This window comes from Barbus barbus (genome assembly GCF_936440315.1).
Source record: "Barbus barbus genome assembly, chromosome: 2".
NCBI classification, from domain to species: domain Eukaryota; kingdom Metazoa; phylum Chordata; class Actinopteri; order Cypriniformes; family Cyprinidae; genus Barbus; species Barbus barbus.
In genome coordinates this window covers 30,477,673-30,498,996 of record NC_136730.1, presented here as the reverse complement: position 1 = coordinate 30,498,996, position 21,324 = coordinate 30,477,673, and the positions used below count along the sequence as shown (strand labels likewise).

Here is a 21,324-nt window from a genome sequence, read left to right as displayed (position 1 = left end):
GAACCAGATAGGTTATGAAGGGATTCCTTAAGAGCGATTAGTTGACTAGTCATTTAGGTGATTCACTGAAAACAAAACATTAAGTTTTGCACATCTCTTCTTTCACATTTCCTGTACTCACTCACAATTCTGTTGTTTTTCATCTGTCTCTCAGACGACTCCAATCCTAACCTGTCTAAGGACATCAGCAGTGTGTTGTCTGCTGTGCCAGAGTGTTTGGACACAGAAGGAGTTTTTCCACTGGAGGATGAACTACGTATTGAGCCGCTCAGTTTGGATGGACTGAGCATGCTCAGTGACCCCGATATGGTCCTCCATGACCCCTCAGTAGAGGACAGCTTTCGCAGCGACAGACTTTAGAGAGCAACATCATGACAAAATCCATGAACATGACGACTAAAGCACAGAACCTATAGCACTCTATAAACATAAAAAAATCTTTACATTTTCCTAAACGCAAAGCGCATGCATAAACACTACATGTTGATATAAAGCGAATCATCACGCTCGCATGAGTCACCCGGACACCGTCTCTCAGTGGCCGCCATTGCTCAGCGTGCTCCATCTGCCTCCCAAGACACCGTTCATCACTCAACAGATGTGTGAAGCCAATCTGGACGCTTCACATGTGCTTTGATTTGTAAAGACGATGAAACAAACAAACATGAACCTGCCGTGTATCTACTCCTTGTGCCGAGTGACAATAAGAACACAGAAGCCATAGCAATGCCAAACCGATGACTGGATCGGGCTGTTGCATTGCTGGTCTATTTCAAAGCCATGCAACCAAAACAAAATGAATGTGCTTGTTTTACACATTGCTTTTGGATGTTATTAGAAGGTCACAGCAGCTTGCAGTGACATTTCGATAGCAGCAAAAGGATGGGACAGTCCTGAATGCGGAGACGGTGAGAAGATGACAATATGACGTGTTATGGAACAGAAGGAGTTGACAGCCGGCCTAATACCACCCCATATTGATGCACCAAATGCTGTGATACGAGACACCAGCAGGATGGGTTGAGCTTTTCCCTTCGCCACGCCACCCCAACTCTTTTTCAGTACCAAGACAGAACATGTTCGGTGTCCTGAACCGTCTGGTTCAGGCTACTGAGTAGCAGACACATCTAGATTAACCAGCAGTCTCTGATGTCACTGCCTGGTGGTGTCACTAACCGCATGATAATGCTGTGGTTTTCTGACCAATCAGCGATCACTTTGCTGGCATGTAGGTGAGCCAAAGCCACTCGTACACGCTCAGCCCGTCCTTCAGAATGTGGCCAGTCCCTCTTATTCAAATTACACCTCCCCTCCTGCGCAGTACTATAAAGAAAGGAGGAGTGTAGTTGATGTGTATAGAGCGTTATTTTGCATATTTTTTGTATAAAAAGAAAAAAAGATAAAAGAGAGCTTTGCCACATATATATGCCTCACAATTTTCTGTCTGACTAGAATGTATTTTTGAAACAGAAAAAGGGCAAACCGTTTACAAGGATAAAGTTTAAGAACTACGAATTGTGAGTAGGCGCTGAAATTTTTATGATTTTGGTATAAATCTAAAAGAAAAACCTTTGTATCTCGCTGATATTGATCCAGTCCATAGTTAGCGAATAGATGCTTTGGCTATGCAGATCTTTAGCACATGACTGTCTCAGATGGCTGGAATCTAGATCATAAAAAGGAACTATTTTACTTGTATATTTACTATATCTTTGTGCTGATTTCAGATTTTATACAGACTTGTAATGCGGCTTCTGATATGTCAGTTGTATTTGTACTTGTTAATCTGTTCATGTTTTCTCCCTTTGAACTTTTGTTGTGGATTTCTTCTTTTGTGAACGTTTGTTGTGATGGTATTTCTCACCGTTGGTCAGCATGGGCCCTCTCTCTGCAGCTCTGACCCTTGTGAGGGGTTTTTATGGAAAAAATAACTTTCGTCTTTAAGAGGTGTGATTTGTGGACGTGGAACACATGTATCATTGTTATTGCTCATGTTGAAGTTTGCACTGATCTGAACAAAACTGATCTTTTGGTTTTAAGCAGTAGTTATTATTTTAGCGAAGATGTTATTTGCAATGATGCAAATATTTTATTTTTTTATTTTTGCGGACTCTTGTCTTTTCAGCATGTTATGCATGCGAGGACTTTGAAATGAATGCAGTATATTTTGTGAATTACTAGACTCAAATGACCAAATATTTTGAGATGAAGAAAGATATTTAAATATAGCTCAGGAATGTTTTTTTTTTTTTTTTTTTTCACCATATCGTGAGTGGTTTATGCCCATCTCTTGCCTCTTGACTGCCAGATCCGGGCAAAATGTTGCCAGATTCCCAGAGAAACTGTTATAACCGAGATCCAGAAATCCAAAATGCACTCTTCTCTCTATGTTGTTATCCGTGTAGCTTTCTATTGGTAATAGAAAGCAATAACAATGTTATCTGTGTGCCATGTCCACAATGTTATTTATTTTGTATTTTTGCATTCATCCAGGTCATTTTAGAGTTTTGTGTTCAAAATCATCTTGTTGGTCAAATCAATCAAATTGCTTTTGCTAAAATTCTTCCTCTTTTTGTTGTGCATTGTTCATTGTGGTCCAAGTAGGCGAGAAGAGATGATGACTGACACAAGCAGAGATTAAAGGTGTGGTGACATTAGCGACATTTTGTGGGTAAAAAGGTCTATTAACAATGGTGTAGCGATGTATGAAGCACAAAAGTCACTTTCAAACCAAGCAGTTTTCTGATTGGACAGTGCGGCCAACTTGAACCCACTGCGAAATCTACTTTTGCTGAAAAATCCCACTTGTGTAGATTCCTATTGAAATGACTGGATTTAGCCCGTGAAAATTAGCCGAACAACGTAAATGTGACCACACCTTTATAAACTTCTATATTTAAGCTTTGCTAAATCTGGTTCCCCATGTACGAAAGGCAAAACAAGATTTGGCTTTCACCCCTGCAGCTGCAGTTTCTTTGTTTTGTAACGTTGTTCTTTAGGTGTGTTTAATGATGTTTAAGGGTGAAGCAGACAGAAGTGTTGGGCTGTTGAGCATGTTTTGCTGCATCCTGTTTTTGCTAAAAAGTGTGCGTCTCTTTATATAACGAACATCTTTTTATCGTCTCTCATTCTGTTGTCATCTCAGTTCACTTTGAGGTTTTTTATGAATATTAACAGTGGCATCACATTTTAAGAGATGAATCAGTCTTCAGTGGTTTGGTTGGGTCTCGTCTGTTCCCATCACTCATTCTTTCTCTCTGGGAGGAGTTTTTATCTTTTCCTGCCTTATTCTTGCTCTTGACCACTTACTGTCCCTTTGAGTGTACTGTGATACTTTCAGGGTTTTTTTATTTTCCTTTTCCAGGCCCTGTGCTCTAATGGCAAAAAAGGTGTTTATTGGCTTTTTTTTTTATGTAGTCTTCATAATAAGATATTAGTTATGTTTCTTCTATTTATAGAAGGAATTCTTTTTTTTTCTTTTCTTTGTTTTTGTTGTCTTTTGTCACCTTTTAAAAAAATGTACAGTTATATTATTTAAAAAATATTTTCTTGTCCACTAGTGTTACTTTCTTTTTTTTTTTTTTTTTGTAATATGCCATATTAAAATCTTTCTTTTTCTGATATTACAGATTTACTAAACCAGAGGTTTTTAATCCCAAATCTAGGGACCCACATCAGGGCAAATTTTGTGTATATTTCTTATTTAACACATCTGATTCACATCGTCAGCAAAGATCTATGAGAGATATACAAAATATGCAGTGCTGTGAGTTTCCAGAAACCAGATTGAACACCTCTGTACTACACCACAAGGCGTTTGGTTTGTGAAGTATGTTATAGTGCTTTCCTTTGATTTAATATAAACAAATAAAACTCTTTACTGGCTCAGACATCTGCTGTGGATTTTCTTTTTTGTGACATTAACTTGCCATTTTCTCTCAACTTGATGTCTTTTTACACTAAACCACTAGATGGCGGCAGCGAGACGCGTGCTGTTTGTAGATAAAAGTACTAAAGGAAACGGATGCAGAGAAAGATACCTTGAAAGATTGCTCATTTTGCACATAATGATCAGATAAATATTTGGTAAAAGTGTAAAAAAACTCACTATGCTAATGAAAGTAGCAAGAATGAAAATTCTGGCATTATTTACTCCCTCTCATGCGTTCCAAACCATGTTTGGAAAAGTTTTAGTAACCAAAAGGTTTTAATGACCATTGACTTTCTATTGTAGCAACAAAAAAACTTATGGCGGAATTTTTGTTGTAAAGAAAAAAGACTGCATTGTTATGCTATGAAAAGCATAGAAACTCTCTAATGGGTGAATGAAGGTTTGAATTCCTGTGCATCCAGATGAAATCCCATCTGCTTTGATCTCGTTGACCTACTACCTCTGGTATCTGTTCATCCATAGCATGATGCCATTAGATATTATATAGTGCTGGTACAATCCGAAATGGGCTGGTCCTGTGTAGATGTTTTTACAAGGTGTGAACAATCTGTCTGGTTCAAATGCAGCAAAGCGAGTAACATGCCTCAGATATGTGGAGAGATGCCCTGGCAAGCCTTTCATTACTGCGATACAGTACTCACGATAATGGATTTTAAAACACAGGTAGCTTAGTAATAACATGTTGGACAGCAGTGAGAGGAAGAGCATGATAAGAGCATGCTGATCTCTTTCACCGCTGGAATTCACATAAACTCTCAAAGGCCAGCTATCACTCCCTCCACTCCTGTTTACTGAAGCCAAGCTGAATTTTCTTTCATTTTTGTTTCTTTATTAAAAGGAAGTGAAGATACTGTCGTCAGAACAAACAGTTCTCATCCGTGAACTTTTAATAGTTTGTTTATAGGCATGTTTACTTTGTGCTAGATCTTATTTCAGTTTTTTCTTTTTCTTTTTTTCCCACTGAGCTTTTTCGTTCAGACTGGGTGTTAACAGGGGTTTGGGTAGCAATTACATTATACATGGACCAAAAATGGGGCCGGGGCCCTTTAGGGGCTGCAAACTTCCAAAGTCTTAAAACATATATCATTTAGTTATATTAAAAATCTTAAAGCTCTAGATTCTAGAAGGAAGACATGATTAAAACACACTGGGTGTGGGTGACAGAGAGAACTTAACAAAAGAGTGTACCATATAAAACATCCCTGGAGATTCCTTACAGTCAATAGCAAAAAACAAACAAACAAAAAACACGCTTTTACAGAAAGAGCCCAGCAAGCACTGGATGTCAGTGTATAATGTTGGAATCCAGTGTTGGACATATGAAAATTAAAATTCTGGTTGACATTAAATTGACACCACAGCCTAAAACCAAAGAAACCCTGCTGGGAGGGGTTTAAAAGAAGCACCTGTAGTTTCCACCTTAGATTTGAAGAATTCTATGTTGTGGGAGTGTTTTTTTAGCGTTTTAATTAAGATCTGAAACTAAAATTTAGGGTCTATGAAAATGTCCCTTCTTGTGAGAGTGAGAGAATTAGAATATTAAGAAAATGTTTTTTTTACATTGCTAAGTGATGTGATTAATCGTCGCTTCAAATGGGCCAGTGTTTTTTCGTGGATACCATCCCTTTGCATGTGTTATTTTCAAGTAATTGTGTTTGTTTGTCATTTAGGGATGATGCCAGACCTCGTCTTGCAGACCAGTGGCCTATGACTGCAGCTGAATGTGATGATGACCAGATACATCTGCTCAGAGTCTTTCAGTTTCATCTTCGTGTTGTAAAATCACACATTCAAAGTAACCAGGCAATTTTCTTTCTTACTAACTCGTATATTTTGTTTTTGTAGGTACCCACTCACACCTCAACCCTCATTGTGTCAGGGTTCTGTCACTTCGGTCTAGTTTATTCATGGTTTTGTGACAGAACCCTGACGCGCCCTTCTTGTCTTGTTTTCTGGTGAGCGTGTGGCTTCAAGTGTGCTCGTCTGCTCGAGCTGCGCGCTCTCTCTCGTCTGCGTGCTCTGTTTCATGTTGGGGCTTGGTGTTCGGATCCCGGCACTCCTGTCTTGTTCAGACTCGGTTCTGGTTTCGTGTCGGGGTTCGGACACTCACGCCCCAGGTTTGTTCTTGCTGGGGAGCGTGAGATTTCGAGTTCGCTCGGGCCGTGCGCTCCTCTGTCATCTGTGTGTCTGTGTGTGTGTGTGTGTGTGTGTGTTTTGTTCGGCACGCGGTTCGGTTTCGGCCGCGTGCTTTTTCTCGTTTTGTTTTGCTCTGTGTTGCACGCAGCTGGTGTTTTTTCACTGGCTGCGTGCTTTCACGTTTGTTTTTTGTGAACACGCGGCTTATGAGTCTCCTCATTAGCTGCGTGTTCCTGTCCTGTTTTGCCCATGGCTAGTGATTTGTTTTGCTGGCCATGTGCTTGTGTTTTTGTTTTGTTTGAGCACATGGCTTGGTTCTATGTGCCATGTGCTCTCATGTCAATTGTCTTGACCCCACCCACCTTGTTTCCTGATTATTGGTTAATTTGCCCCACCTGTTATCTCGTTACCCTCCTCATTTGCTCCCTTTATAATCTCCTTGTGTTTGCAGTCCTGTGCCGGTTCTTTGTCAATGTTACCCTGTGTGAAGTCCTGCGTCTTGCCAGTCTGTTTTCCCCTACGGGGTAGTTTTTGTTGTTTATTTAATTTTTGTATTAATAAAGCCCTTTTTGCCTGCTGCAATTGAGTCCTCGCTCTATCACCTCACCCACACCTGACACACTGGGCTTGTTAAAAAACAGTTCAAACCCTTGGGATGTGTGATTTAGCTGAGCTCTTTTGGGAGCTTTTCTTACTTTATACTCACTAATTGCTTTGTGTCATTCTGCACTTAGCTCTCAGCTCAATCTTCTCATCTTCAAGAGCCACATATTGCTTTTGTACAGTCATCGCTTGATAATTCTTGATAAATTTGTGCTGCCGCAACTTCCTCATTACTTTTCTGATTTATTAAACATTGAGTAATTCTTAATTCTTAAGTTAAATGTGATGTGATGTGAATATTGTTTATATGGACTAAATGTTTATATACGACTTTGTGGACTCTCTATCGTATTTAATAATGCTGTATGTTTGTTTGCTGGTTGACAGCTCTCCGTCCCCACCGCCGTCTGCCAGTGGATCAACAGCTTCCTGACAGACAGGCAGCAGTTATTAAAGCTTGGTAAATTCACATCCAACACCTGCACCATCAGCACTGGAGTTCCTCAGGGCTGCGTTCTCTACCCACTGCTTTTCTCCCTCTACACCAATGACTGCACATCTAAAGACCCCTCTGTCAAGCTCCTGAAGTTTGCAGACACCACACTGATCGGCCTCATCCAGGACGGTGACGGGTCTGCTTGCAGACAGGAGGTCAAGGAGCTGGCTGTATGGTGCAGTCTTAACAACCTGGAGCTTAACACGCTCAAAACTGTGGAGATGATTGTGGACTTCAGGAGAAACCCCCCTGCTCTCCCCCCACTCACCATCGTGAACAGCACTGTGACTGCAGTGGAGTCATTCAGATTCCTGGGTACCACAATTTCTCTGGACCTGAAGTGGGACATTCACACTGACTCTATTGTCAAAAAGGCCCAGCAGAGGTTGTATTTCCTTCGCCAGCTGAGGAAGTTCAATCTGCCACAGGAGCTGCTGAAACAGTTCTACTCTGCCATCATTGAATCCATCCTCTGCACGTCAATAACTGTCTGGTTCAGCTACCAAATCTGACCTCAGAAAATTACGGAGAGTAGTCCGGACTGCTGAGCGAATCATAGGTACAACCCTCCCCACTCTCCAAGAACTGTACTCATCCAGAATGAGCAAAAGGGCTTGTAAAATCACTCTGGACCCCTCACATCCAACACACTCCCTCTTTGAGCTGTTACCGTCTGGTCGATGCTACAGAGCCCTAAGCACCAGAACGACCAGACACAGGAACAGTTTCTTCCCTCAGGCAATCCATCTCATGAACACTTGACAATAAACACGGAACACACAACTCTATTATACATTATTTATTTACCACACTTTTTATTTTTATTTTTTTCATTTCAAATTTGCACATATCAGACCTGTACAGGCATAATTGTCTATATTATATATTGTGTTTTTGCTGTTTTGTACATTGCCTATTTGTATATTATTCTTTTATTATCTGTGTCCTGTCCTGTTGCTGTCTTTCTGTTGCACTGTGGAGCTTCTGTCACTATAACAAATTCCTCGTCTGTGTAAACATACTTGGCCAATAAAGCTCATTCTGATTCTGATATGCAGTCAGCCAGTCATTATCACAAAATAAGATGAGGTTATCAGAAACCCTATGTGGAACGAATCTCTCACAAATTGTTTATCTCTGTTTGACTGACAATGTGCTGTGTTTAATTGTTGGCATTATTCAGCTTCAAAGTGACTTCACTGCATCACTGACTTTAAGGACTTTAAGGTTTGATCTTCAGTCTGGCCAGACTAATTTTAAACTTGTTGCAGGGCCCCTGAAATCAGTTTTTTTCCCCCTGATGAATGTCTTGTCCTTGTTAGAAGTCTGGGAAGTGAGTAAGCAAGACCTGATTTACATCCACTTCCCGGACACTCTACAGGTTTCGTCATTCATTTGCCACCCAGTCTTGTAAACAAAGCAGCAAGAGACTTTTCCACAGGTCATTCAGACACCGTGTGTGTGGACATGACTGCTCTTTTTCAGACTTCTGTTTAATTCTGAATGTGGTGTGTTTGTGACTGTTAGCTCAACATAAACAAACAGTAACAACAGCAAGTCTATCAATAACTTTCTCCAGGGATTTATTTCAAACCGTAACACTCACTGGCATAAATTTAGCACATAGTCACCCGGCTGCTTCTTGGATTACAATATATTGGCTTAGTGGTAACAGAAATAGCCAACACTGATGTAGGATCAGTTAACAACCACAAAAACAATGCACTGGAAGTGCTTGCAAATGTATATCACCTTTTGATGATAAATACTTCATTTAGGAACTGACATTTGTGGGAAATAAATTGAAAAATTCTTTGAAAATTAAATTGAAAGATTACTTTCTTATGATAATCAATCTAGTTAATGTCTCTTAAAGAATTTTACTTTTTTGGTTTGTCAAATTGTGGAAGTCCACTTAATTCCATGCCAGCTAATGCTAGCATTCTTACAGGTCTTGTATGTTATGACAAAACAGGCAGATGTAACCCATTAGTGTGATTAAGATACAGCCAACTGAACTGACCGACATGCTAACAGAGGATTGTCTCGCACAAACGTGTCTACAGACACAAAAACACTGACACGGTGTAATCGTGGACATGACCTTGTGTTGAGTCAGAGCACAGCTGTGTTTAAACGCATTGTGTTTTATGAAGATATTTATTCACCCCAATCTCCTTAGGTCCCCTTCCTTTCCTGTATGTAAAATCTCTGTGTTTCCCAAGGACCCCATTAAGCAAATGGTGGAAAGGCTGAACTTGCGTTTATTTGTCCTAGAGTGTTATCAGTAAATCTCAGCACAAAGATGCCTGATATAGTGATAGAATCAGGGAGGGGAACTCCATAGTTTACCAACTCTCGGGATATACAGTTGGGCAAAAAAGTATTTAGTCAGCCACCAATTGTGCAAGTTCTCCCACTTAAAAAGATGAGAGAGGCCTGTAATTTTCATTATAGGTACACTTCAACTATGAGAGACAGAATGGGGGGAAAGAATCCAGGAAATCACATTGTAGGATTTTTAAAGAATTTATTTGCAAATTATGGTGGAAAATAAGTATTTGGTCAATAACAAAAGTTCATCTCAATACTTTGTTATATACCCTTTGTTGGCAATGACAGAGGTCAAACGTTTTCTGTAAGTCTTCACAAGGTTTTCACACACTGTTGCTGGTATTTTGGCCCATTCCTCCATGCAGATCTCCTCTAGAGCAGTGATGTTTTGGGGCTGTTGCTGGGCAACACGGACTTTCAACTCCCTCCATGGATCATTGTCATGCTGAAAGACCCAGCCACGTTTCATCTTCAATGCCCTTGCTGATGGAAGGAGGTTTTCACTCAAAATCTAACGCTACATGGCCCCATTTATTCTTTCCTTTACACGGATCAGTCGTCCTTGTCCCTTTGCAGAAAAACAGCCCCAAAGCATGATGTGTCCACCCCCATGCTTCACAGTAGGTACAGTTGTGGTCAGAATTATTGGAACCCTTGGTAAATATGATCAAAGAAGACTGTGAAAATTAACCTGCTTGGTTAATCCTTTTGATCTTTTATTTAAAAAAATCACAAAAAGCTAACCTTTCATTGGATAATAAGAATTTAATATGGGGGGAAATATCATTATGAAATAAATGTTTTTCTCAAACACACGTTGGACACAATTATTGGCACCTTTTTATTCAATACTTTTTGAAACCTCCATTTGTCAGTTTAACAGCTCTAAATCTTCTCCTATAATGCCTGATAAGGTTAGAGAACACCTGACAAGAGATCAGAGACCATTCCTTCATCCAGAATCACTCCAGATCCTTTAGATTCACAGCTCCATGACGGTGCTTCTTCTCTTCAGTTCACCTCACTCATTTTCTACAGGGTTCAGGTCAGAGGACTGGAATGGCCAGCAGAAGCTTGGTTTTGTGCTCAGTGACCCATTTTTGTGTTGTTTTTGAGGTTTGTGTTTGGATTATTGTACGGTTGGAAGATCCAAACATGGCCCATTATAAGATTTCTAATAGAATCAGTCACTTATTGATTTTTTATCTGTTGGTATTTGATAGAATCCATGATGCCATGTGTCTGAACAAGATGTCCAGGACCTCCAGCAGAAATATAGGCCCACAACATCACAAATACAGCAGTATATTTCATTGTACACATGGGGTACTTTTTATCCCTGTGTTCACCAAACCCATCTTGAGTGTTTGCTGCTAAAAAGCTCATTTTTTAGTTTCATCTGACCATAGAAGCCAGTCCCATTTGAAGTGCCAGTCCTGTCTGATAACTGAATATGCTGGAGTTTGTTTTTGGATGAGCTAGGAGAATTTTTCTTGAAATCCTCCCAAACAACATGTGGTGATGTAGGGGCTGTTTGACAATTTTTTTTAAGGTTTTCTGACCCCGAGACTCAACTATTTTCTGCAATTCTCCAGCTGTGATCCTTGAAGAGTCTTTAGCCACTCAAACTCTCCTTCTCACCGTGCATTAGGACGATATAGAAACACGTCCTCTTCCAGGCAGTTTCATTACATTTTCTGTTGATTGGAAATTCTTAATTATTACCCTGATGGTGGAAATGGGGATTTTCACTGCTCTAGCTCTTTTCTTAAAGCCACTTCACTAATTTCTGAAGCTCAATTATCTTTTGCTGCACATCAGAAATATATTCTTTGTTTTTTCTCATTGTGATGGATGATTAAGGGAATTTGGGCTTTGTTTTCCCTCCTATTTATATTTCTGTGAAACAGGAAGACATGGCTGGATAATTTCATGTTCATAATCACCCTAGAGTGCTCAAAATTGTGAATATGAATGGGAGTATACTTCAGAGATATTTTACTCTTAAGAATTTCTAGGGGTGCCAATAATTGTGTCCAACGTGTGTTTGAGAAAAACATTTATTTCATAATGATATTTCCCCCCATTTTAAATTCTTATTATCCAATGAAAGGTTAGCTTTTTGTGAATTTTTTTAAATAAAAGATCAAAAGGATTAACAAAGCAGGTTAATTTTCACAGTCTTCTTTGATCATATTTACCAAGGGTTCCAATAATTCTGACCACAACTGTATGGTGTTCTTTGGATGCAGCTCAGCATTCTTTCTCCTCCAAACACGACGAGTTGAGTTTTTACCAAAAAGTTCTATTTTGGTTTCATCTGACCATATGACATTCTCCCAATCCTCTTCTGGATCATCCAAATGCTCTCTAGCAAACTTCAGACGGGCCCGGACATGTACTGGCTTAAGCAGGGGGACACGTCTGGCACTGCAGGATTGAGTCCCTGGCGGTGTAGTGTGTTACTGATGGTAGCCTTTGTTACTTTGGTCCCAGCTCTCTGCAGGTCATTCACTAGGTCCCCCCGTGTGGTTCTGGTATTTTTGCTCACCGTTCTTGTGATCATTTTGACCCCATGGGGTGAGATCTTGCGTGGAGTCCCAGATCGAGGGAGATTATCAATGGTCTTGTATGTCTTCCATTTTCTAATAATTGCTCCCACAGTTGATTTCTTCAAGATTTATACTGATAACGAGTTCAAACAGGTGCCATTAATACAGGTAACGAGTGGAGGACAGAGGAGCCTCTTATAGAAGATGTTACAGGTCTGTGAGAGCCAGAAATCTTGCTTGTTTGTAGGTGACCAAATACTTATTTTACCGAGGAATTTACCAATTAATTCATTAAAAATCCTACAATGTGATTTCCTGGATTATTTCCCCCCATTCTGTCTCTAATAGTTGAAGTGTACCTATGATGAAAATTATAGGCCTCTCTCATCTTTTTAAGTGGGAGAACTTGCACAATTAGTGGCTGACTAAATACTTTTTTGCCCAACTGTAGTTTTGATTGTTTTGCAAATATCATACGTGAAATTACCCATAGCAGATCTAGACAGGTGGAGCTGGGGAGGTGGAAGGTTTCACTGCAGGACCTGTGTTCCACTTCACTTTTAGACATACACTCACAAACTTCCCTTCTCCACCTCCATTGAAGTGCATTCTACTTCATCAGATGGACAAGGGAAGTTTATTTGGACAGACACTCAACCCCTAGATTTTAACTGAGGGAGCGATTCAACAAATAAGTGTCCTTCAGGCAGCTCCATGTACCATGATGCAACATGATTGTGACGATACGGCAGATGAGGTTTAATTTATCCCACCACGCACAACTAAATTAATTATTTTGAGATATAACTGCATAATAATTGTGGCTACCTTAAGCTGACTGTTTGTTAAACAAGCTGTGTTTCCATCCAAATTTGTGGATTTAACTTGTACGCAAAATTTGAATCTCACATAAAACATTTGCAAATAAGCATAGTTTCCATCCGACAAGTCAAAGAGAACAAAATCATCACTTCCTGACAAACTGGCACTAAATATCACTAAGAAAGTCAGAGAAGCCACTGAATATAATCATTTTCATATGCACCTCAGAGCGAGCAGATGAAACACAATAAATGCAGTCATTGGTTTTGGAGGTGGGTGCCTGCTGTTTGGGAATGCAGTTGTGTAAGACAGTTCTGGGAGGCAATTCTACAGAAATACTTTGATGAGAGACGTTGCACAGGCATTTCAGAATGACGATAATAACATTTCAGATGCTGTGCAACAAGATCCAGCCACTGGTTAGTCAGGTTATGCCCTCCCATATAGCGCACAAGACTTTTTTTGATGTGCATGGAGGAATTTATTTGTTTCCATCTCCAATTATTCGCATTAATCCTTTTGTACACAAGTCAAAAACCTCCTCAAGTGAGCGTACAAACTTGTTAATTAATTTTTTTCAAAATTTGCCATCTCCATCACTCGTTTCTGACGTGATAACTTCAAAATGCGCATTAAAGCAGGGTGATGGAATCGGTGTGTTTTATGTGTTTTATAGCTACAAGGAAAATTCCCTTTCAAGGTTGTTTTTGTGAATGACATTTGATAGTAAATTGATTATAATGTTTTAAGATCTTATTTTATTCTTGCCTCCCACGCTCTTGTTCTGTCATGGTGTGCACATTTCTGGTTGAGATGGGAAAAAAAACCCTCTCACACATCTGCTGCCCTCTGGGCTTTCACACTGTGAGATTATTCCAGCTACTAAGCAGCTGTTCTATATTTTAACCTTTAGCTGATGATCCTCTGAGATTTCATTCCAAATCACTCAGCTATTTACATCTTGATGAGCAGAGCCTCGAAATACCTCCCGGGTCAAAATAGTTGACGTGCTTGTTAATTTTCCTATTAAACTCAATTTAAGTCAGAACATTGTTTAGGGTAAGTGCCCTCTGAGCTAAAAGATGTCATGTAACGATCTGTCAACACACGATTAGTGGTTTCCTGTTTCTCTCTGCTAAGAATGAAGCATGCCTTCTTGCAGTCCCTTGTTTGTAAAGCTTAAATATCATGTATTCTGAGAGGGAATAATAGATAGAACACCTGCCTATATATAATATTAGTAGCTGTTACCTGTAAAACATCCACCACATCTGGCCATTTAGAGCAGCTGTCATAAGTGAAGTGTACAAGAGGGAGTCACTCCTCTGGAGACTTATCATTACTGAAACTCTCAAACATCTGGCTCACAAGGCCTATCCCAAAACAGCCCTCACCATGCAGTCATTCCACTCTCGCATACCTAGTAACTGCACACAGGGAATGGATTCATTTTCACTGTGGGATACATCACTACTGCCACTAATAAACAGCATGCAAGTTGAAGGCTAGTCAGGTTGCCAGGGTAACTGTTAAACTTTGCACTTGCTGAATGCAGAAGAGTTGTGTACAGATATATCTTCATCAAGACAGAATGTGTAAACTAGCTGCTGTTTGTATATCATACACAGCAATTATGTATATATTTGCAAGCAATGCTTGTATATGGAGTGATTTATAGGTTTAGATATCTCTTCATTAGACTTTTACACTCAGTAACCCTCCAGTTCTGAAAATGACTTCCGTTGTGGTTTTGTATGACGTTGGTTATGTATGACGTTGTGTCTGTCATGAGTCTGTCAAAACACAGTGTTGTATATACAAAATACAATGTTGTATATAGTGTGAATGTATGTACACTGAACAAAATTATAAATGCAACACTTTTGTTTTTGCCCCCATTTTTCATGAGCTGAACTCAAAGATCTAAGACTCCGAAAACCAGTCAGTATCTGGTGTGACCACCATTTTCCTCACGCAGTGCAACACATCTCCTTCGCATAGAGTTGATCAGGTTGTCCTCTCCTCTTCAATGGCTGTGCGAAGTTGCTGGATATTGGCAGGAAGTGGAACACGCTGTCGTATACGCCAATCCAGAGCATCGCAAACATGCTCAATGGGTGACATGTCCGGTGAGAATGCTGAGCATGCAAGAACTGGGATATTTTCAGCTTCCAGGAATTGTGTACAGATCCTTGCAACATGGGGCCATGCATTATCATGCTGCAACATGAGGTGATGGTTGTGGATGAATGGCACAACAGTGGGCCTCGGGACAGGGGCGTCGTAGTTGGGTGAAAAGTGGGACTAAATTACCAGGGCCCCAAGTGGGGGGAGGGCCCCTGAGGAGTGAAATTTTATTTTCCTTTAAATATAATTTTAAGATCACAATAAATGTTGTTAACTAATGTAAATACTAATATTTTGGGTAAATGCATCAGTTGATTGATGTATTAAATGGTGTCCAAGTACATATTGTGTCTGAGGACAGGCACTCTCTCCCTTGCATGAAATGGTTTAGTCCACCTTCACCGGGCTTTATGACTAGGCGCATTTGAAGCGGCGTTCATTCTGCTGAAGCGGCAGACGGCAGTGCCGAACTGTGCAACGGAAGATGATATTAAACAAAGCAAAATTCGGTTCTCAGAAAAGAAAAGAGAGGCAGGAAAGAGATAGAAAAAGAAATGAGGGAAAGCAACTTCTTTTCCAAGAAAGGTGAGCCCAAAATGTGAGAGCAAATAGTCTACAAATTAACTCCTGCTGTCGTTACAAAACACTTCAATACCCCCGCGATTATCAGTGCTAATATAACACAACGGCATAACACAAAATGAGAAATTACATGATGCCTTGTTTGCATAGCCTACACCATTTCAATAGTATACTAATTCGAAAACTAAATTAATATTTGTTATTGGATGAGGATATCGGTCATATTAGTAGCAAAGCTAACTTGTGAAACGCATGGCACTCAGTTTCAGAAACTGTCACAGAGGGTGATGCAGCAGCAACAGACCCCTCATCATCTGATACTGTGGACTTAAGACAAGGTGAGCCTATACTGTAGTTTAAAATGAAAGCACATCATTTTAGCTGTTTATACTGTAATGTGTTTAGCAACACTATGTCATGCTCTGCCTTTTACTGTAATCTAGCTGTTTGGCTAGCCTAATTAAGAGACTATTTTTTGACACATCCATAAGAAAAATAAAATGGCACTTAGTTTTTATTAAGTGTTATACAAAATATTTAAATGTTAATCAAGTTCAATCACATCCATTAGGCTACATTGGACTTTCAGTAAGATGAAACTGGTTAAAAACTACCTGAGATCAACAATGAGTCAGGATAGATTGAACAGCCTTGCCCTTCTCTCCATTGAAAGTCAGTTGGCAAGAAAACTGGACTTTAAGGACCTCATCAAGGATTTTGCCACCAAGAAGACCCGTCACTGGGCACTAACTGGGGTATAAATTTCAGTGTTTAGCACTTTGTGGAAGTTTTTTTTGCCCCTTATTAATGGAAATTGACAAGCGAGTTAATTTTTTTTTATCTTTCACTGTAAATTAAGCATTTTGTAAATTAAGCATTAAAAAGCTGTTCTCTTCAGCCAAATGAAAAAGTGTTTCAATTTTCATGCATGCCTATAATGTTAGGCTACCTTTGGTGGCATCTACTGTTAGCTTTTAAGCATTCTGCAAATAAAACAGAAATTCAGAGAAGTTGTGTAATAAGGCTTTTTTTGTTATACATATAAGAGTTCTTAGATTAGTAGTAAGGGTAGTTGTAGGTAGTTGTCAACCTCGAGCTTACGGGGGCCCATGGCCACTGCTTGTGCATAGGGCCCAGAATTTGGTGCTACGCCCCTGCCTCGGGATCTCGTCACGGTATCTCTGCATTAAAAATGCCATCAAGAAAATGCACCTGTGTTCGTTGTCCATAACATACGCCTGCCCATACCATAACCCCACCGCCACCATGGGCCACTCGATCCACAACATTGACATCAGCAAACCGCTCACCCACACAACGCCATACACGCTGTCTGCCATCTGCCCTGTACAGTGAAAACCGGGGCTCATCGGTGAAGAGAACACCTCTCCAAAGTGCCAGACACCATCTAATGTGAGCATTTGCCCACTCAAGTCGGTTACGATGACAAACTGCAGTCAGGTCGAGACCCCTATGAGGATGACGAGCATGCAGCTTCCCTGAGAGTTTCTGACAGTTTGTGCAGAAATTCTTTGGTTATGCAAACCAATTGTAGCAGCAGCTGTCCGGGTGGCTGGTCTCAGACGATCTTGGAGGTGAAGATGCTGGATTTGAAGGTCCTAAGCTGGTGTGGTTACACGTGGTCTGCGGTTGTGAGGCCAATTCGATGTACTGCCAATTTCTCTGAAACGCCTTTGGAGATGTCTTATGGAAGAGAAATGAACATTCAATTCACGGGCAACAGCTCTGGTGGACATTCCTGCAGTCAGCATGCCAATTGCACGCTCCCTCAAAACTTGCGACATCTGTGGCATTGTGAGGTGGATGGATTATCTCTGCAAAGGAGAAGTGCTCACTAACACAGATTTAGACAGATTTGTGAACAATATTTGAGAGAAATAGGCCTTTTGTGTACATAGAAAAAGTCTTAGATCTTTGAGTTCAGCTCATGAAAAATGGGGGCAAAAACAAAAGTGTTGTGTTTATAATTTTGTTCAGTGTAGTTTGAATGAAATCTGCACATACTACATTCCCCTTATTGTCATGTGACTTAAGAGTGTCAGTCGCATTGGATTCACACCTCCTGTACCATGGCCTTATTGGATAGTAATGTGTCCTGACTTAAGAGTGGCGCCGCTGTGTTCGGACGCCGTTCGGGTCGCTCCGCTGAGATTTTGCTTTAACTTTCTTTTTTACTTACTTTTACTTTCTCTTTTTACACATTTCACGTCGGCACTGATCACCTACAACATAGAAACACATTTGGATATTGGAAACCGCTACACCAACCTGCTTCAGGACACTTTATTCACGAATCCTGTGTGGCCTCTGGAGATTCTTCGGAACGCGGAGATAAACAATAACCCTCCGAGGCGACGGATCAAGAAACACCGCGGGAAGCACGCTGGAATTCGAGTCAGACTCAGGAAAAGGGCTCACAGTCCTCCTCTTCCAAGCATTCTCCTCGCTAATGTCCAATCCTTGGAGAATAAGATGGACGATCTTAGAGCCAGGATTAGTTTCCAACGGGACATAAGGGACTGTAACATCCTTTGTTTGTCAGAAACGTGGCTTTCGTCCTCGGTCCCGGACACTGCTATAATGCCGAGTGATAACTTCTCTGTCTTTCGGACGGACAGAACAGCAGAGGCCGGTAAATCCAGGGGTGGAGGAGTATGTTTCATGATCAACAAGAAATGGTGTGATCCCAGGAATATCGCCATTCTGTCACGTTCCTGCTCGCCTCATCTGGAACATCTTTCCATTATTTGCCGCCCATTTTAGCTGCCCCGGGAGTTTTCATCAATCATTGTTACTGCTGTGTACATTCCACCACAGGCAGACACCGGCTTGGCTTTGTGTAAGCTTCACGATGTGCTCAGCGGCTACATTAACAAACATCCTGACGCTGCCTTTATCATCGCGGGGGACTTTAACAAAGCCAACCTCAGGCAGGTCATGCCGAACTTCCATCAACACGTATCCTGTCCAACTAGAGGACCAAACACACTGGATCATTGCTACACTCAGTTCAAGGATGCCTACAAAGCCCGCTCACTACCGGCTTTTGGCAAATCGGACCATGCCGCCATTTTTCTAACACCGGGATACAAACAAAGGCTCGTTCAGGAACCTCCGGTGCAGAGAGTAGTGACGCGCTGGTCCTCCCACTCAGAGACTATGCTGCAGGCGGCGCTTGATGACGTCGACTGGGACATGTTCCGGGCGAGTTCTTCTGACGTCAGCGAGTTCACGGATGTAGCATTAAGCTTTGTAAACACGCTAACCGAGCAAGCTACAGAAACAATAACGATAAGGACATTCTCCAATCAGAAACCGTGGGTGGACAGAACAATCCGTGCTGCGGTTAACACACGCACTGCCGCTTACAATGAGGCTCTTCTGTCTGGGAATACGAGCGAGTACAAAGCATCGTGCTATGCTCTCCGACGCGCAGTAAGAGCCGCTAAACACAGATACAGAGAGAGAATTGAGTCTCATTTCCAGCTCAACGACTCTCGACGGATGTGGCAGGGACTGAGGACCATCTGTGACTTCGGAAACAAATCCTCCGCGGAGGTGAGAGCAGATCCGTTGCTGGCCGACGAGTTAAACATCTTCTACGGCCGCTTCGATGGCAACGGCGGCGGCGCGTCTCTGCCGACCAGCGCGTCAGGAAGCAGCAGGCAGAGCAGCGATGAACCTGTAATCACCGTGTCGGAGGATGAGGTTCGGAGGGCGCTAAAGAGAGTGAACGTCAGGAAAGCAGCCGGACCTGATGGGATAACCGGCCGTGTTCTGAGGTCCTGCACCGATCAGCTCGCTGGTTTGTTCACGTCTATCTTTAATGAGTCCCTTGCTACCTCCGTGGTTCCCACTTCATTCAAATAATCCATTATTATCCCTGTGCCAAAGAACAATAAACCCTCTTGCCTGAATGACTATCGCCCAGTTGACCTCACATCTATAGTCATGAAGGTTTTTGAGAGACTTGTAAAGAGCCACATTTGCTCCTCCATACCTGATACTCTGGACCCTCTTCAGTTTGCCTATCGCCCAAACAGATGTACGGACGATGCCATCTCTCACGTCCTCCACTCTTCCCTCACACACATGGACAGCAACAATGGGAATAATGTAAGGCTGCTATTCATTGACTATAGCTCAGCTTTCAACACTATAGTCCCCATCAAACTGGCTTCTAAACTCACAGACCTCGGCCTAAACTCCTCACTCTGTGACTGGATTCAAGACTTCCTCACCGGCAGGCCTCAAGTGGTGAAAGTTAGCCAGTTCACCTCAAACTCCATCACTCTGAACATAGGAGCCCCACAGGGCTGTGTCCTGAGTCCCCTGCTCTACTCTCTCTACACGCATGACTGCGTGTCCTCTCACAACTCCACATCCATTGTCAAATTCGCTGATGATACTGTGGTTCTGGGCCTCATCTCCAACAACGATGAGACCGCATACTTGGATGAGGTAGAGAGTCTCACATCATGGTGCCAGGACTAGGGCTGGGTATCGTTCAAAAATTTTCGATACCGATACCGATACCTTGAGTTCGATACCGGTTCCTGAACGATACTTTTTTCGATACCAGTTTTATGAAATCAGTTTTAATAAGATTACATTATCTCAAAAAACTATTTTTTTAGCTTGTTGATATTTATACAGACTCAAAGCCTCATCTCCTGAGCCACTGCACAAAGGAACAAAATATATCCAACACAATAAATAAATAAATAATTTTAATAAAGTTCAAATTGTTTTCAGTTTGCACATCTGTTAGGCTACGTTTACATTAGTGCGTGTTCATTTTAAAACACATAGCTCAGACAGAATCATCATTTCTAGGTTGTTAAAGACTTCAAGAAATTTGAAATCTTCATCCACTTTCATAAGTGGGTGTTTTATTTTCTTTCACCATATGTTTTATTGTTATTAAATTCTGGTGTAGTATGTCTAATTATTTGAATGCATAAAAACAACTTAGTTTATTTAAATTTATTCTTAAAATAGCCTTATGAAATGTTTTATTTTTCCTCAGAAATTCTGTGTTCTGTATCTGGTTTTCAAATGAAGACATAAAACATTCATTTAATTTATCTTTTTTTTTATCTAAAAAAAAAAAGTTTTAATAATTTTAATAGTAGCCTAGTAGTAGCAGTATGTACTGTCTGCTGAACAATATTAATATATTTCTGCCGCAGTGTCTTCCAGCTTAAACCGAAGTTTTATTTTGACGGGTTGCCTGGAATACCTTTACAGTTCTGTGTGTATATGATATGACTTAGTTTTACTCGAATCAAACGGTAAAATGCTCATGAAGTGACTTTCAGAGCAGGTCTGGAGATGTTGTTCATGTCCTCATTTAGTGAGGCGTCAGACGCTGAAATGACCGCGAGCGTCACGCGTGCTTCAGTCTGTGTAAACAAACCGCGCGATTTAGAGCGGACTGCTCCGTGCGCTTTAGAAACGCTCTCGCGGAGGTCAAACACTGATCAATCTGCGCGTCGCCGTTTCTAGTCAAACACACCTGGTGCTGCAGGATTATTGGCTCACTGACGGTGATGAGATTAACCCCTTAGGTATCGAAATTTGGTACCGAACGACAAGACGTTTTTCGATACTCGGTGGTATCGAGGCAATTCGGTCGGTGCCTAAAAAGTATCGAACTCGATACCCAGCCCTAGCCAGGACAACTGTCTCTCTCTGAA

At 41.1% G+C, this 21,324-nt stretch overlaps 1 protein-coding gene across 3 annotated transcripts in view; it reads left to right on the top strand.

The window, feature by feature from the left end:
• The window catches only part of crtc3 (CREB regulated transcription coactivator 3), a 39,030-nt gene extending 35,141 nt beyond the window's left edge, over nt 1-3,889 (top strand). For all 3 annotated transcript variants that reach the window (XM_079433780.1, XM_079433779.1, XM_079433778.1), the window contains one exon: nt 155-3,889. In XM_079433780.1, coding sequence (XP_079289906.1) covers nt 155-360 — 206 coding nt within the window. In that variant the 3' untranslated portion in view covers nt 361-3,889. The remainder of the gene's footprint in view (nt 1-154) is intronic.
• Nucleotides 3,890-21,324: the final 17,435 nt, after the last annotated feature.